Source organism: Phyllobates terribilis, unplaced genomic scaffold (genome assembly GCF_046119375.1).
Source record: "Phyllobates terribilis strain yellow unplaced genomic scaffold, ASM4611937v1 Scaffold_2__4_contigs__length_985480577, whole genome shotgun sequence".
In the NCBI taxonomy this organism is placed as follows: domain Eukaryota; kingdom Metazoa; phylum Chordata; class Amphibia; order Anura; family Dendrobatidae; genus Phyllobates; species Phyllobates terribilis.
The window spans coordinates 892,864,335-892,883,446 of record NW_027362762.1 but is presented as its reverse complement, the minus strand read 5'-3'; the positions used below and the strand labels follow the sequence as shown (position 1 = coordinate 892,883,446).

Genomic DNA, 19,112 nt, shown 5'->3' with positions numbered 1-19,112 from the left:
CTGTTTAAATTCCAAGGGTGTATTTTTAGCTGCTTCCATGATTGCTCAGGAAAAATTAATGGAATTTCGGGTGTTTGTTGATTGTGGGTCTACTCTGAATGTAATTGATTGGGGATTCTTGGAAAGACTCAATTAAAAAACCCGAACCTTTATCATCCCCCATTGCTGTGGTTTCTGTGGATGCTTCCCCTTTGAAGAATATTACTCTCAAGGTCTGTGAATTTCCTCTCACTAGTAATGGTGGATTTGGTAGTTTTGAATAACTTGCCTTCTCCAGTAATATTGGGATTGCCCTGGTTAAAATTTCACAATCCTGTACTGGATTGGTCTACCAGTGAAATTAAATCCTGGAGCCATAAATGTTATGACAAGTGTTGTAACGGGCGTATTGCAGCTTTGGATAGGGGAGAATTGCCTGTTCCTATTCAGGATTTTTGGAGAGTTTTTTCTGAGAAGCAATCGCAGGTTTTGCCTCCCCATAGAGACTATGATTGTTCTATTGAATTTGTCCCTGGAGCGACTCTTCCTAAAAGTCGTTTATTTAACCTTACTATTCCTGAGAGGAAGGCTTTGGAGGAATACATACAGACAAGTTTGGCCGCCGGTCACATTAAGCCCTCTAAGTCTCCTGTGGCGGTTGGTTTTTTTTTTGTAAAAAAAAAGGACGGCGGTTTACGTCCTTGTCTGGATTTTCGTGAGATTAACAAAATTACTGTACGCAATCCTTACCCACTGCCATTGATTCCTGATCTGTTTAACCAGTTAATGGGGGCCAAGTGGTTCTCTAAAATTGACCTTAAGGGGGCATACAATCTGTTGCGCATGAAGGAGGGTGACGAATGGAAGACTGCTTTTAACACTCCTGTGGGTCATTTTGAGAATCTGGTTATGCCTTTTGGTCTTACTAATGCTCCTGCATTTTTTCAGAATCTTATTAATGACATCCTTAGACCTTTGATCGGCAAAAATGTGGTTGTGTATTTGGATGACATTTTGATTTATTCGCCGGATCTGGAGTCTCATTGGCGGAGCGTACGTGAGGTATTACAGTTATTAATGGACAATTCGCTTTTTGCTAAGCTGGAGAAATGTGAGTTCGCTGTACAGAGAATTAGTTTTTTGGGTTACATTATCTCCAGCGAAGGTTTTGAGATGGACCCGGTTAAGGTTCAGGCTGTGCAGGAATGGCCTAGGCCTATTGGTTTGAAATCGATACAGAGGTTTTTGGGTTTCGCCAATTATTACAGAAAATTCATAAAAAAATTTTCTAGTATTGTCAAACCTCTGACCGATCTCACCAGGAAAGGTGCTGATGCGGTTCAGTGGTCTTCTGAGGCCATTGAAGCTTTTGTGTATCTCAAGGAGAGGTTCACCTCTGCTCCCATCCTTATGCAGCCTGATGTGACTAAGCCGTTTTTGGTTGAGGTTGATGCTTCCTCTGTGGGGGTTGGCGCAGTATTGTCTCAGGATAACGGGGATGGATTACATCCCTGTGCCTTTTTTTCAAAAAAAATTTTGGAGACTGAACTGAATTACGATATTGGTAATCGGGAATTATTGGCTATTAAACTCGCATTTGAACACTGGCGCCACTTCTTGGAAGGTGCGGAATTTCCCATTCAGGTTCTTACGGATCATAAAAATCTGATATATCTTGATGCTGCCAAGCGCCTGAATGCCCGTCAGGCTAGGTGGGCACTGTTTTTCTCGCGGTTTAATTTCTCCGCTACTTACATCCCTGGTACTAAGAATGTTAAGGCGGATGCCTTGTCTCGCAGTTTTTCTCCCATAGTCGGTGCTGAGAAAGAGGAGAACATTTTACAAGAAGGTGTTGTGATAGCTGCTTTGGACTCCGTTTTGGAAGATGAGATTCTTAAAGCACAGGAGAATGCCCCTTCTAACACTCTCATGGGAGGTTGCTTGTGCCTGGGACCTTTGGGAGAGATTTGTTTGTTGAGTGTCAAGAATCTCGGTTGGCAGGTCATCCCGGAATCTCTGAGACCAAGAGACTGGTGGGTCGCAGTTTTTGGTGGCCTGGATGGCAGAAGGAAGTCATTAAGTGGGTGCGTCAATGTACTATATGTGCTAGATCTAAGTCCTCACATACTCCTGCTGCGGGGTTGCTTTGTCCTTTGGACATTTGGCTATGGACTTTATAACTGACCTTCCCCCCTCTGAGGGTTTTACTGTCATCTGGGTGGTCGTGGACCGTTTTAGCAAGATGTGTCACTTGGTTCCCTTCGTCAAACTGCCCTGCGCTAAAACTCTCGCTAAGGCCTTTGTCAAGGAAATTGTCAGACTTCATGGCGTCCCTACTGACATTGTTTCTGATAGGGGACCTCAGTTCGTGGCTCGTTTTTGGCGTGCCTTTTGTGACAGGTTGGGAGTTCATTTGTCGTTCTCGTCCGGATATCATCCTGAATCTAATGGCCAGACAGAAAGGAAAAACCAGGATGTTGAGCAGTTCTTGCGTTGTTTTGTGGCAGACAATCAAGAGGGGTGGTCTGAGTTTCTGCCACTTGCTGAATTTGCTCTGAACAATCATACATCTTCTTCTGCTGGTTGTTCGCCTTTTTTTTGTTGTTCTGAGAGACATCCGTCGTTTGGGTCGTTCTCCAAGTTGGGATCTACCGTGCCTGAGGAGGAGAATTTTTCCGGTGATTTGGAGAGAGTTTGGACGGATGTGCGTGGTAATCTTCAGGAGGCCAACAGAAAATCTAAAGACTACTTTGATAGGAAACGACAGGAGGTTTTGTTCGCTGTTGGTGACATGGTTTGGTTGTCCTCTAGGAATCTGCGGTTGAGGATTCCTTCTAAGAAATTGGGTCCCAAGTTTGTAGGGCCCTTTAAGGTGCTTCAGGTTGTCAACCAATCTGCTGTTAGGTTGGAGGTTCCTACCTCCTGGAGAATTAATCCGGTATTTCATGTCTCTCTGTTGAAAAAAGCTGTTGTATCGGATTGTGACGCCTCTGCCTCTGTTCCTCCTGTGGTGGAGGACGGGGAATATGAAATTTCTCGCATCCTTAACTCTAGACGGTATAGAGGTAGTTTGCAGTATCTTGTGGCCTGGAAAGGTTTCGGTCCCGAGGATAACTCTTGGGTGAGGTCGGATGATGTTTCCGCGTCCAGACTTATCAGAGCGTTTCACAGGAGATTTCCTGATAAGCCTGGTCCTAGGGGATCCGGAGGATCCTCTTAGAAGGGGGGGTACTGTTAGAACCTTGCTCTTAGGTTTTTTCCTTTGCTGGTCACATGACCTTGTTGGCCTATTTAATCCTGCTCCGCCCTTCTGGCTTTGCTGGACTTCATTGTATAACTACTTTCTAGCTAGCCTGTGCTCTGTATCTAACTCTGTTAGTTTGCTTGGTCTACGGACCTCTGTGTTCTATGTGTTTCGTTTGTTCGTCTGTCTGCTACTATTTCTGTTAGGAGGTGTCCCATTTTCCTCCCAGTCCTTAGTGCTTGTAGGGATTCCTTCCCCACATCTATAGGTCTCCGTACAGACTAGCTTAGGACTTTAGCAGGTCTGATCGCAGGATCAGGTCCCCTGTTACATCGTAGGGATTAAGCTGAGTTCTATCGTAGGGACAGATCTCCTCTCTTTCCTTAGCTCTGGTAGCAGAACATAACACCCGCAGCAACACGGACTGTGCCACGCGTCATGTTTTGTTTTCCTATTAGGCCAGAAAGGCCGTGTTTATTTTGCTAGACACTTCACTGGTTTATGCAGTACCTTTAATAAACCAGTGGAAGTTTTAAAGAGATACCGTTCCTGTATCTACCTCTATGTGCAGCCGATTGAGCCGATCTACTACAACCTGTACACACCTATTTTCTGTTTGGAAGTGAAAGTCAGTCTTTTGTTATTTGTATACATAGGCTCTCTTACCGTGCACAGCAGGATCCTACTTACTCATATAAATATAATAACAGGAGAAACAGAGTACGTATAGGCATAAAAACAGTATAGCTTTATTAAATACCAAATATAAAAAAACGGCCACCAAGGGTGGCAGTATGAAGTAGATAATCGGGATAGAGGGGACATCATTCATCTCACATATAATATAGTAAGGTACAACATGAAATAATTAGTAAAATGTAAAAGTTGTAAGAAAACAGACAATAGTGTCAAACATATAGCAGATATCCAAGTGTCCAATATGTAACATCAGTCCCATAAGATCCAGTCTAGTCAACGCGTGGGTCACAGGATGTTTTCCTTTGTATGTTGTATCTTGGCAACACAAGAAGAGAAAACAAAGAAATAGAGGAGATAAAAAAATAAAGTAAATAAGATGAAAAACACACACCAAAATAAAAACAAATTACAAGAGTTAAAAACAAGGGGATCAAGGGCCACAAAAATAAAACATAGTAGCATAACATCTAAGGCGGAGAACGATCCGTGGAGAAAAATCATCTCACAGAAAAGGAGCGAAGCTAAGTGTCTCGTTAAGGCCTAGGGGAGACATGGTTTTCAGACGTATGATCCATTTTGTTTCTTTTTGGCCAAGGATCTTAGTCCAATCACCACCACGGGAGCCAAGGTGTAGAACATCAATTCCATGCACCTTCAAAGATTTTGGGTCACATTTGTGTTTTTGTTGAAAGTGACGTGGAATAGTTTTTAGTTCCCGTGGATCGGCCACCGTTTTTGCCGCGCCAATGTCGCGCACATGCTCCCGTATCCTCACCCGTAGCTCTCTCGTGGTAAGTCCGATATAGATTAAATTACAAGCACAAGTTGCGTAGTAGATTACATTAGTTGAAGCACAAGATATAAAATAATGGATTTGATAGTCACGGGAGCCATCGGATGAGGAAAAGGAGACAGAGCGCACGGCATTGGCGCAGGCCAGACAGCGTCCGCAGGGAAAAAACCCGAGTCTTGGTCCACGGGACCCGAACGGGTTGGTTGGTGGGGGAATGTAATGACTCCGTGTCAACATGTCACCGAGGTTATTGGCTTTCCTGGGTGTCATGAGTGGATACTCCCCCACAAATTCGCGTAGGGAGGGCTCCGCACCAAGAACGCTCCAATGTTTGGAGAGGATCCGCCGCATCTCCCCCCACTCATGATTGAAGGTGGAAATGTAGCGGATCCTCCCCGTATCTCTCTTCCTACCACAAGGAGTTGAGTATAATAATTGATTACGAGGAGTAACCATCGCCCTCCTATAGCCACGGCGGATGCATCTATTGCTGTATCCTCATTCCTGGAATCGTCGAGTAAGATCAGCTGACTGAATCTCAAATTGAGAATCAGTTGAGCATATGCGCCTCATTCTCAGGAATTGTCCCACCGGGACGGCACCAATGGTAGAAGTGGAATGAGCAGAAGAAGCATGAATAAGGGAATTTATAGATGTCAATTTACGAAAGACATTTGTCTGTATATAACCACCTTCATCAATTTCCAAATGAATGTCCAAAAAGGACATTTTGGATTGATGATAGGTGTATGTAAGCCTAATTCCCCATTCATTTTGATTTAACCTGCTCATAAATGCCTCCAGCTCCTGCACTGAGCCCCGCCACAGAAGAAAAATATCATCTATATATCTCAGCCATGTCACGGCCAGGTCGCTACCCTGGACACCCCCATCGCCAAAAATGTCTCTTTCCCAAGCTCCCAGGAAGAGATTGGCGTATGAGGGTGCACAGGCCGCTCCCATGGCCGTGCCACGTCGCTGAAGATAAACAGTATCCTTGAATAAAAAATAATTATGATGCAGGACAAAGCGCAGGAGCTCGAGCAAGAAATCACCAGAGGGGCCGTCCAGGTCGGAACCCCGGAGGAAGAGGCGCACTGCCTCCAGGCCCAATTCATGTTGGATACATGTGTAGAGGCTTTCAACATCCGCCGTGACTAATAAGGTCTGATTATCCACAAGGACCCCGTCGACCCGTCTCAGGACCTCCGATGTGTCTTTAATATAGGAAGGTAAGGTCTCCACTAGTGGGCGAAGGTGATTATCAATGAAGGTGCAGATGGGGCCCACCAGTCCAACTATACCAGACACAATCGGACGTCCCGGTGGGTAGAGGGGGTCCTTGTGGATTTTAGGAAGTAAATAAAATGTAGCTGTACGAGGGAAGCGTACCGTTAGCGCCTCCACCGTTTTTTTATCAATAATATCCATTTCACACGCCCGGGCTAGAATGCCTTGGAGGGTGGAGGAGAAGGAGGCGGTAAGATTAAATGATAATTTGGAGTACGTGTTACTATCCCGTAATTGTTTCAGGGCTTCTTTTTCATACTGTGAGCAGGGCCAGATTACAATGTTGCCCCCCTTGTCGGCTGGTTTTATTACGACGTCTGTTAAAGACTGAAGTTGGCTAATCGCTTGCCGCTGTGAATATGTCAAGTTGTCTAATTTTCTGCGAGTAGATAGACATTTCAAGTCTTCTGTCACAAGCCGCACAAAAATATCGACAGCTGGGCTTATCGACAGGGGGGGGGAACCTTGCAGATCTGGATCTCATTTTTTCTAATGACCCACCTCTTTGTGAGTTCTCCTGCTCCAGTAGAAGTGCTTCCAAAGTCTGTACCGCCTCCCTCTCCGCCACCGCCGTCGGGCCATCGTCACCACCGGGCCTGGAATGCAATTTTTGCAAAATTAGCTTGCGAGCAAAGAGGTGGAGGTCCTTGAGTGCAGTAAAAAAGTCAAATGAATTGGTAGGTGCAAATGACAAACCCAACTCAAGGACCTCCACCTGTGCTCTAGTTAGCACATGTGTGGGTAAGTTGATGATGCGGGGCCCCCCCCACGCGTTACCAACCTGAAATGGCACATGTCGCCTTCTCCTATGACTGGGTCTCGTCTGGATACCTGACGAGGTCTGGGGGATAGAGAGGGACCCAGATATGGTATTTCCACTGAGTTTCCTCTCACCCACAGTAGTAGAAGAGGCGGCCGATGAGGACCTAGAGTGAGAAGGGGTACGCTTCATGTCCTGTCTACCCCGGTTGGGTGGGAGTCTCCATTTGTATAAATATCCCAGTTGTTTATCCTTGACATCACGTGCAAATTTCTTGGAATTGTTGGCACAGATCTCTTTCACCCATTTCTGTAGTTCTAAATCTATGTCCTCATTGAGCCGCCTAAGTTCCTCTGTTGTCAGGTCCTTTTGCACTAGGGTCTGCAAATTTTCTAATTCTATTTCTGTTTCTTTGAGGGAGGTTTCACTATGTTCCTTCAAGAGTTTAAGAAAACCTAGGGAACAATTGTTGGCCAGGGTTTCCCAATTATTCTTAAATGTTTCCTCCTCAACATCAAAGGACGGGAATATCTGAACCCTAAGACCTCTGGGGATTTGTTCCCCCTCTATATACTTAGATAGAAAAGCATGATTCCACCACATTCTCGTTCTCCGCCTCAGAGTCGCCCTTAGTTTAATAATGTTCTCCTGTAATCCAGGGTCCTTGGCATGTATATTAGTACCAGTGCTACTAGAGATTTCATGAAGTTGTGCGAGCCACGAATTGTCCCGGGCTCTAAAATCCATCATAGGCCAAAAATAGACTGTAATAAAACAGAAACAAGTGAATATGCACAGAAGGGCCTTCATTTTTTATATAATCGTGGCAAGACGCCAATTAGAAAATACATGGCTAGTAATTACCACAAGCCTACTCAACATTAGATATAATAACAGGAGAAACAGAGTACGTATAGGCATAAAAACAGTATAGCTTTATTAAATACCAAATATAAAAAAATGGCCACCAAGGGTGGCAGTATGAAGTAGATAATAGGTTACAAAATGCAGCACATAGTAGTGTGTATACAGAATATATATACTTTGAGAAAAATTTCCTCAAGGAGAAAGAGGAAGGAAAGGCAAGCACAAAAAGTACAAAAATAGCACACACCATACATATGCACAGGTCCGCACAGATGTACAGATGAAAATACAATGTCAATGCAGATACAAATATCGCTTACCAATTACAATTATAGATAGAAGTAATGGACAGGCCAAGGGCCAGGAGAAATAGAGGTACCAGGTGGCCCCAATAGAGCCTCGACGCGCGTTTCGCCCCTTAGCTGAGGGCTTTCTCAAGAGGCATAGATGTGTAGGAGATCAGGACCTTTTTAAGTTCTGATACCCGGTCACGTGACCGCATCGTAGGTCACGTGACCGGAAATCAGGAAGTGATCAGTACCAAGCGGCGCATGCACCGGACGCCGAGTATTGTCGGCGCGGGCAGCGTCCGTCACCCGGCAACGCGCATGGCGGAAGCACATAGTATGTGCCCCGGAAGCGCGTGGCTAGGAACAAGACGGCCGTGCCCGGGCCGAGAACAGCGTACCTCCGGCGCATGCGCACCGCAAAACTATCAAATCCGTTATTTTATATCTTCTGATTCAACTAATGTAATCTACTACGCAACTTGTGCTTGTAATTTAATCTATATCGGACTTACCACGAGAGAGCTACGGGTGAGGATACGGGAGCATGTGCGCGACATTGGCGCGGCAAAAACGGTGGCCGATCCACGGGAACTAAAAACTATTCCACGTCACTTTCAACAAAAACACAATTGTGACCCAAAATCTTTGAAGGTGCGTGGAATTGATGTTTTACACCTTGGCTCCCGTGGTGGTGATTGGACTAAGATCCTTGGCCAAAAAGAAACAAAATGGATCATACGTCTGAAAACCATGTCTCCCCTAGGCCTTAACGAGACACTTAGCTTCGCTCCTTTTCTGTGAGATGATTTTTCCTCCACGGATCGTTCTCCGCCTTAGATGTTATGCTACTATGTTTTATTTTTGTGGCCCTTGATCCCCTTGTTTTTAACTCTTGTAATTTGTTTTTATTTTGGTGTGTGTTTTTCATCTTATTTACTTTATTTTTTTATCTCCTCTATTTCTTTGTTTGCTCTTCTTGTGTTGCCAAGATACAACATACAAAGGAAAACATCCTGTGACCCACGCGTTGACTAGACTGGATCTTATGGGACTGATGTTACATATTGGACACTTGGATATCTGCTATATGTTTGACACTATTGTCTGTTTTCTTACAACTTTTACATTTTGCTAATTATTTCATGTTGTACCTTACTATATTATATGTGAGATGAATGATGTCCCCTCTATCCCGATCCCTGTCCATCTCCCGTGGTGTGTTTTCCTTCTGTTAGTGGCAACTCTCTGCTTTGGTGTTCAGTTTGCGGTGCGCATGCGCCGGAGGTACGCTGTTCTCGGCCCGGGCACGGCCGTCTTGTTCCTAGCCACGCGCTTCCGGGGCACATACTATGTGCTTCCGCCATGCGCGTTGCCGGGTGACGGACGCTGCCCGCGCCGACAATACTCGGCGTCCGGCGCATGCGCCGCTTGGTACTGATCACTTCCTGATTTCCGGTCACGTGACCTACGATGCGGTCACGTGACCGGGTATCAGACCTTAAAAAGGTCCTGATCTCCTACACATCTATGCCTCTTGAGAAAGCCCTCAGCTAAGGGGCGAAACGCGCGTCGAGGCTCTATTGGGGCCACCTGGTACCTCTATTTCTCCTGGCCCTTGGCCTGTCCATTACTCCTATCTATAATTGTAATTGGTAAGCGATATTTGTATCTGCATTGACATTGTATATTCATCTGTACATCTGTGCGGACCTGTGCATATGTATTGTGTGTGCTATTTTTGTACTTTTTGTGCTTGCCTTTCCTTCCTCTTTCTCCTTGAGGAAATTTTTCTCAAAGTATATATATTCTGTATACACACTACTATGTGCTGCATTTTGTAAGCTATTATCTACTTCATACTGCCACCCTTGGTGGCCGTTTTTTTATATTTGGTATTTAATAAAGCTATACTGTTTTTATGCCTATACGTACTCTGTTTCTCCTGTTATTATATCTAATGTTGAGTAGGCTTGTGGTAATTACTAGCCATGTATTTTCTAATTGGCGTCTTGCCACGATTATATAAAAAATGAAGGCCCTTCTGTGCATATTTACTCATATAAATGTAGGCTTCTGCCTAGGAAAAGATTCAAATTAGGATAAGTTCCCAGCAAAGAGAATTGCCTTATCGTGGCTGCTGGGTTTACATGAATTGGCCAATTTAAGCTCTAAGTATTTTAATTTTTTCCTATTTTCTAGAGCAGTAATGCAATTCAAATTTCATATATTTCACGTTTGCATGCTATGGTACCACAGACTGTTCATTTACTAGGTTACTAGCCAGAGCTGTGGCTTAGTAGAGGTAGTCGGTCTCCTAGGCAAGGAGTGCAGTGCTTAAATGATCTTTCCAATGGATTGTGAGTGCTGTTCTGAAGTTGGCCAGATAGCTGTTTCCTACCACCTTCAGTGCCACTGTGCTCCTCCAGTGCCACTGGGCTCCTCCGGTGCCTCAAAGGCAAAGCTGCTTCTGCTTGCAGGAACAGAGAGTGCTCAGTTTGGGCCATTGATGCTACTATGCCAGTGATCTAAACTGCTAACAAACAGGAGTGCACTGCCCCATGTGTTCCTATTGTACAACATAACAAAACTCCTTTAAGTCACCACTAGATGGTTATTAGGTACTGGATACTGATTGATTATATCTTTTATGCTAGGGCCACATAGCAGTATTTTCTCTCATCCAAGAGAATCAGGTCAATTATGCAAATGACACTCTGATCAAACGGTGATCAGATTGTGAGCATAGTGTGATCATAAAGTGCTTTGATTCTCTTGGATGAGCAGAAGATGGAGAAAAAAATTCTCCATCTTCTCCTTTGTGTCAATCCGTAGAAATCTTACCGAACTCAGATGTCATCCAACTGTAGTCCAATGTTTTCCACAGACTCAATGACTTGTATGGCCGAGTGTGAATCAAATATCGGATCAAACTCAGGCATGCAGAGATACTTTCCTCCAACAGACTCTGTCCATGGAAAAAATCAGACAAGTACATGGCCCCATAGAATTACATTGGTCCTAGTGTGATCCGATGTTTTGTCAGATAGCACCCGTACCGAAATTATGCTTGTCTCCGAAAGCTACAAACATGTTTTTAGTGGTTACTTTATACAGCTGAACTGAGGTTTAGTTTTTCGCCTTGTTGTTTTGTGTAAAGGACATGTCACAAAACCACGTGTTTCATTTATACAAGTGGCGCTGGCAAACGCTGCAATTCAAGGCTTTGGCAATTCAGAGTCTTAAAATGTCAATGCTATTGAAAAAAAAATGCTATCTACCTGCTTCATTGTATACTTGTTCTGTTGTAATTAAGCATTTCACTTTAATAAAAAAATTTATATCTTTTGCTTCTTTCAGCACTAAGGGATAACAGGATTGAATTGGTTCGAGCTTCCTGGCATGAGTTGAGTATCAGCGTTAGTGATGTCACGTTGTTAGATGAAGGACAGTATACATGTTCCTTGTTTACAATGCCGGTCAAGACTTCTAAGGCTTTCCTCACAGTTCTAGGTGAGTACTACAGACTGACAAAAAGGGAAAAAAAATCCTTGGTATTGAATATATAAAATATATCATGCTGGAATATTTCTACTTTAAATCATTAATATGCTCAAGTGTTTAGCTAGATATATAATGTTTCATGTTGGACTAATTATCACTAAGCAAACTATTACGCTCTACAGAAAAATGTTTCTAAACGTTTTCATCAATCTCTTGATTTATATCATTTTGAACTGTTAATGGGAATCTGTCACCAGGTTTTTGCTCTAAGCAATATGAGAGCAGCATGTAGAAGCAGAGACCCTGGTTCCAGTGATGTGTCACTTACTGGGCTGCTTGCTGTAGTTTTGATAAAATCACAGTTTTATCAGCATGAGATTATCACTAGAGGACTAGTAAACCTGCTTCCAGGTAGTCCTCCATATTCATGAGCTCTTTGTAACCCTGCCCACACTACTGATTGGCAGCTTTCTGTGAACACTGTGCATAGGCAGAAATCTGCCAATCAGTGGTGTGGAGGGGTTATACAGAGCTCAACATTCAGAAAAGTGGTAGATGTTCCAATATATACTGCATCCTATAGCCAGCACAAGCATGGGTTGAATTGCACATATTTCTAGATGCAGTATGAATGATATGTATTTTTTCAAGTGGTGATTATCAGCACCACTTATCACATATTCAAAGAAAAGACTGAAAAGTAAGATCACTAGGCGTTCAACAGTTCAGACTCAAACTGGTCAAGAAAATTGTGATCACAAAGTTCCGTGTGAATAAAGCCCTGCGACCACTGCTCTATTAACTGCCTATCAGAGTATTGGACAAGCCATGAGTTAGTGGTTGGACATGTTCACTAATGCTTCTTTCATTCATGATACTTTCACTCATGATACTTTGAGACCACAGTTCTCGTGATCAGTGGGAGTCAAACCAGTCAGAACCCAACAGTTCTAATGGATAGGTAATATCCAATATATTATTTATGGGACAACCTTAAGAATAACACACTAAAAATTGAGTTTTAATTACATGTAGTTCACCTTATTCTAATTGAAAATAATTCACAAAGTGCAAAATTGAAGCACATGACTGAATTTAATAGCACATCTAGTGAGTCCACCATCTAATTTCTAATATAAAGTATTTCAAACCATGAAAGATAACCTTATAAGACTAGAGGGCATTTCTGATCAGTGATCTCTGTATGCATACACATGCAAGGAGACTGTCAATCATTAAGTGAGACCAGCCACTGGATTCATAAACAATGAATATAAATACATAAAACACGTTGTGGGTCTCATTCATGTAAAAATTTATACTTCTCACGGACATGTCCATGTTTTTGTGGACTGAGCAGTCCACACCAAAACACGGTGACATGTATGATTTTATCAGAAGCATGAATCAAACTCTTCAAAGAAGGTCTGTAGGTCCATGAAAAAATTGTATAGCACTCAGATGCCGTCCAAGTTGCATACTAGTGCTGTCCGACATTCATATTTGTTTGATAGGAGAATCTAGAGAATCCTTCTCATATGCAAAAAAACCATCAAAAACTGATGAATCTCTAATGGTAAAAAAAAGACATTGATGAAAATGTGATCTAAAACACTGATGAAAATCGGTGATGTCTGAATGAGCCCTAAGCCAAAATCTTTTCCCACCAAAATATATACACTCCTCAATATGGAAACTGCAATACCAAGAAGGAATAGTCATGAAATTATGGAAATCACATAATGCATAGACATGTTAATGATATGGAAATGATGAAAAAATGGTAATGTTTTCAAAACATCATTATTTATTATGTATCGATAATGAGCATTATGTGCAGAAATACCTGCACTTACACACCTTGCAATGCTATAAATCAGGTTATTACTGGTTGTATGAGGAATGTCCTGCCACTATGAATGTACTTGGAAATGCAAATCTTTAAGATCCGCCGCTAACGGCTTTCGCCGACCAATGACGTTCCAGTTGTGCTCAATGGGAGACATTCCGGAGACACTGCTGGCCACAGTAGCACTTTTGGGCTATGGAGGGTCTAGCTACCATACATTTTACCCCCCACACCATAATCATGGAAGTAAGACCAGTGTGATATACCCTAGCAAAGGCCTCTTCATGAGATTGCCCACATGGCCTCAAATCTCCAGCTATCTTTGCATAAAAAACAAAATCAAGACCCATCACCAAAGAGGATAGACCTCCATTCTAGCCTCCATTGCTCTATTCCAGCCTGTGGTCTTCACCTGGAGACCATGTGGGCAATGTTATAAAGCGGCTTTAAAGATGGAATATGCCACCGATCCTACTCCTGGGATCATGGGGTGTGTCATAATGTATGGTAGCTGGAGTCCTTTACTTATTTTTCCAGGGACACCAACAAGTCGGTGTAACATCGATTTAATGGTGAAATCAGTGATATAGCCATTTCTCTAAAGTGTCCCAGGAGCTGTTTTTCATCAAGACAACACCAGGCTACAAATTGTTCATGCTACTCTGAGCAGTTTACATGACCTAAGCATGCTACCATGGATACAGTGGCTGCAGACTTACCTACTGTTGAGTATGTCTGGGACGTCATTGGCCAGCAATTGTAAAAGGAGCTGCCAACAGCGGATCTTGATGATTTGCCCAAGTGCATTTAGCGTGATAGTAGATTCCAAAGACAAACATTAATTGACCTCATTGATAGCAGCCAACACTTGTAAGTTCGGGGATGTCTGCACATAGCACTCATGCATGGTACTGAATAAATTAAGATGTTTTTGAAATGTTGTTTCTATGTTTCATCATTTGTGTTACGGGTCCGGGTGGTGGAACCTCTGTGCTGTGGTGCAAGGAGGGACCCAGAGGGGCATGACTAAGTATCAACCCGGACTGACCCTGGTCGTACGGTGGCTAACGACTCCGTGACCAGGGAGGGACCGAGCAGAGGGAAAAGGTGCTACTCTGGGGATGACCTTGTAAGAGAGCAGGTGACTACCACGGGTGAGATGGCTGGGACTGACCGGTATAGCAGATGACACAGCAGGCAGGCTGACGAGTGGTCCTGGAGGATGGACTGGTAGACACGGCAGGTGACAGGCGGGAGCCTCCGGGTAGGCTGTCAGGTGGTCACGGCAAGTGACAGGCAGAAGTCTCTAGATGGACGGTCAGGTAACAGGCAGGTAACAGGCAAGCGCTCCCAGGTGAGCGGGCTGACAGACACGGCAGGTAACAGGAAGGTAACAGGCGGGTGCTCCCAGGTGAGCGGGCTGACAGTCATGGCAGGTAACAGGCAGGTAACAGGTGGGTGCTCCCAGGTGAGCGGACTGACAGACACGGCAGGTAACAGGCAGGTAACAGGCGAGCGCTCCCAGGTGAGTGGGCTGAGAGACACGGCAGGTAACAGGCGGGTTCTCCCAGGTGAGCGGGCTGACAGACACGGCAGGTAATGGGCAGATAACAGGCTGGCAGGCAGGACGAGGAGTCAGGCTAGCAGCGGAACCTGAGGGCTGAAGCAGAGATAAGTAACACTATGCAACAACTTTGCTCGGGCACCTCCATTTTGGAGGAGGTGCCCTATATATGGGAGGACCCTCGGCTATTGGTCGGGGACTCCTTAGGACGGCGGGCGTGGCCCCTTTAAGAGGGGGGGAGCGCACCCGCGCCCTAAGCACGGTGCCCGGGGGACTGCGCGCGCCGAAAGCAGGAAGAGAAGGAGAGCGGGGAGCGCGGGGAGAGAGGAGGTGAGAGGGGCGGCATCTCTGCCTGGCAGGAGGCAGAGACGCCGATGCTACAGTACCCCCCCTTTACGCCCCCCTCTCTTTTAGGCCAGAAAGGAATTTTTCAAGGTGAAGCGGGGCATGATTGTTCTCCCTGGGTTCCCAAGTTCTCTCCTCTGGGCCAAACCCCTTCCAATCCACAAGAAAAAGAATCTTTCCTCTTACCCTCTTAGTGGCCAGAATGTTCTCTACCTCAAAAATGTCCTCAGCGGAAAACGGAGCAGGAAGAGTACCTGGATTGTTTGAAAAAGAATTAAAGACAACTGGTTTGAGGAGAGATACATGGAAGTAGTTGGGAATCCGTAAGGTGACCGGGAGTTTTAAAATGTAGGCCACTTGATTGATCTGTTTGAGAATTTTGAATGGACCGATGAACCGAGGGCCCAACCTATAGAAGGATATTTTGAGTCGGACATGTTTGGAAGAGAGCCAGACTTTATCTCCTGTTCGGAATTGAGGCGGCTCCAGACGTCTCTTGTCAGCATGTTTCTTCATCCGCTCGGATGACTGAAGAAGTGCGGACCTGGTATTCTCCCAAATGGTGGAGAATTCCCTGACAAGAGCGTCCGCGGCAGGGTTGTCCACCGAGGCGGAGATGAGAAACGGAATCCGAGCAAGTTGACCGTAGACCACGAAGAACGGGGATTTCGAAGTGGATTCGCTCTCATCGTTGTTGTAGGAGAATTCGGCCCATGGTAGGAGCTCCACCCAGTCGGTATAGTGAGCGTTAGCAAAGTGCCAGAGGTAGCTGGTAAGGATTTGGTTGATTCGCTCCACTTGGCCATTGGACTGTGGATGATAGGCGGAGGAGAAATCCAGGGTGACATCCAGTAGCTTACAGGTAGCTCTCCAGAAACGTGAGGTGAACTGAACCCCTCGATCCCCCACAATGTGGAAAGGTAGACCATGGAGACGGAAGATATGATGGAAGAAATCCTTGGCCAACTGAGATGCAGACGGGAGACCAGGCAGAGGGATGAAGTGGGTAATTTTAGAGAAGCGGTCAGCGACCACCATGGCAATGAGCTGCCACGGGGCAGCAGGTACAAGAAGAGACAGGAGGCGACCGGCTCGAAGATGTCTGGGAACTTTGTTGCGGGCACAGGATGAACAGGCCGAGACAACGTCTACCACATCCTTGTGCAGGGTAGGCCACCAGTAATGCCGGGTAATGAGCAGGAAGGTCTTCTTTAGGCCAGCATAGCCGACTAGTTTAGATGAATGACGCCAGTGAAGAACCTTCACACGATCTGGTATTGCTAGAAACGTCTTACCGGGCGGAAGACGAGTAAGAGCTAAGGGGGCCACTTGCATCACTTTGGAGGGGTCGATGATGTGCATAGGCTCCTCCTCTTGATCGGAGGACAGGAAGGATCGGGACAAGGCATCGGCTTTGACATTCTTGTCCGCCGGGCGGAAATGTAGGACAAAGTCGAAGCGGGCGAAGAACAAAGACCACCGGGCCTGACGCGGATTGAGTCTTTGGGCATTTTGGAGATATGCCAGATTTTTGTGATCCGTATAGATGATCACCGGGTATAGAGCCCCTTCAAGCAGATAGCGCCACTCCTCCAGCCCCAATTTAACAGCTAACAGTTCTCGATCTCCAATGGAGTAGTTGCGCTCAGACGAGGAGAAGAGTTTGGTGAAGAAACCGCAGGTTACCATTCTCCCGGATGAAGACTTTTGAGTGAGCACCGCTCCGGCTCTGGAGGAGAAGTTATCAACCTCCAGGTAGAATTGTTTGTTGCAGTCCGGACGGTGCAGTACTGGGGCAGAGGAGAAGGCTTGCTTTAAGGAAAGGAAGGCCTCCTCAGCTTCGTGTGACCATACCTTGAGATTTGCTCCCTTATGGGTGAGCGCAGATATGGGAGCAGTCCGGGAAGAGAAGTGCGGGATGAAGAGACGATAGTAGTTGGCGAAGCCCAGGAATCATTGAATCACCTTCAACCCCTCTGGACGGGGCCACTTTAGGACAGCAGAGAGTTTCTCAGGATCCATTCGCAAGCCTGTCTGGGAGATAACATAGCCCAGGAATGGAAGAGAGGTCTGCTCGAAGAGGCACTTCTCGTATTATGCATAGAGGTGATTCTGCCTGAGCCTAAGCAGGACCTGACAAACATCCCTCCGGTGTGAGGGAAGATCCGGAGAGAAGACCAAGATATCGTCCAGGTACACCACCACGCAGGAGTAAAGAAAAACACGGAAGATATCGATGACCAATTCTTGGAAGACGGCGGGAGCATTGCAGAGACCGAACGGCATCACAAGGTATTCGTAGTGACCGTCCCGGGTATTGAATGCCATCTTCCACTCGTCTCCTTGACGGATTCGGACCAGGTTATACCCCCCCCCGAAGATCCAGCTTGGAAAAGATCCTAGCGCCCTTAAGGCAGTCAAACAACTCGGAGATGAGCGGCAGGGGGTATTTATTTTTGACCATGATCTGATTGAGTCCTCTATAGTCTATACAGGGACGTAGCGAGCCATCCTTCTTTTTGACAAAGAAGAATCCGGCTCTGGCCGGGGAGGTAGATTTCTGGATGAATCCCATAGCCAGATTCTCCTCGATGTACTCCGACATGGCCCTGGTTTCGGCCGATGACAACGGGTAAATACACCCACGGGATGGAGTGGCTCTGGGTACGAGGTCGATCGGGCAATCGTATTGCCTATGAGGTGGCAGTGTCTCTGCTTCCTTTTTATCGAAGACATCTGCATAGGAAAGGTAAGGTGCCGGTAAACCGGATAGATTAGCCGGGGTGAGTGGAGGGCGAACCGGGCGGACAGGGACTAGGCAGGTCCCATGGCACTCCTGCCCCCAACGGAGAACCTTGCCGGATTGCCAATTCAGCATGGGTTCATGTCTCTGCAGCCAGGGTAGACCCAGCAATAGGGAGTGAGAGAAACCGGAAAGCACATGGAAGGAGATCCTCTCAGAGTGCAGCATTCCCACCTGCAGGGTTATAGGCTCGGTGATGAGCAGGATGGATACCGGAAGAAGTCCTCCATCCACGGCAGCGACAGCCAATGGTTCAGCCAGAGGTTTGGTGGGGATGTGAAGTCTCTCTACCAGGGACTGGGAGATGAGGTTCCCAGCAGCTCCGGAATCTAGGTGTGCAAGTTCAAAATAGCAGTTCTCTCCCCAGGAGATAGAGACAGACAAAGTCAGGGAAGGAGAGGATTTACTTTTGCCTAGTTTGACCTCTCCAAGCGGTCCTAGACACTGTCATTTCCCGGCCTCACCGGGCAGGAACGGATGAAGTGCTCCTTACTGCCACAGCAGAAACAGCTCCCCTCGGCTCGACGAGACTCTTGGCGAGATTCGACCATCTTGGTCTGGTCGACCTGCATAGGTTTGGGCGAGCGTGTACGGGAAGTGGCTGATTGAGAGACAGGTCTCTGGAAGGTAAGAGCCAGACGAGGAAATCTTCGCTCCCGGGTAGTCTCCTAACCACGCTCAAGGAAACGGATATCAATCCGGGTAGCTAGCGACACCAGCTAATCCAGGGTGGTAGGAATGTCCCGTCCGGCCAACTCGTCCTTAATCCGACCGGAAAGGCCCTCCCAGAAGATGGACACCAGGGTCTTGTTGTCCCAGGTGAGCTCAGAAGTGAGGGTACGGAACCGTATGGCATATTGGCCCACGGTGAGACTCCCTTGGTGGATACGAAGCAGAGAGGAGGCTGAAGAGGATTTTCATACAGGTTCTTTGAAGACTTTCCGGAAAGCAACGAGGAAAGACGACAGATCAGACACCAGGGGATCCCTTCTCTCCCACAGGGGATTCAGCCATGCCAGTGCTTCTCCAGAGAGGTGGGACATGATGAAGGCCACCTTGGCATGATCGGAGGGAAACTGGTGTGCCAAAAGTTCAAAGTGCAGGGTGTACTGATTTATGAAACCCCGA

General features: G+C 46.0%; 1 protein-coding gene across 2 annotated transcripts in view; it reads left to right on the top strand.

Annotated features, from left to right (window-relative positions):
- CADM2 (cell adhesion molecule 2) overlaps positions 1-19,112 on the top strand; it is a 612,895-nt gene that overhangs the window by 186,190 nt on the left and 407,593 nt on the right. For both annotated transcript variants that reach the window (XM_073668208.1, XM_073668209.1), the window contains exon 2: positions 11,280-11,432. In XM_073668208.1, coding sequence (XP_073524309.1) covers positions 11,393-11,432 — 40 coding nt within the window. In that variant the 5' untranslated portion in view covers positions 11,280-11,392. The remainder of the gene's footprint in view (positions 1-11,279; positions 11,433-19,112) is intronic.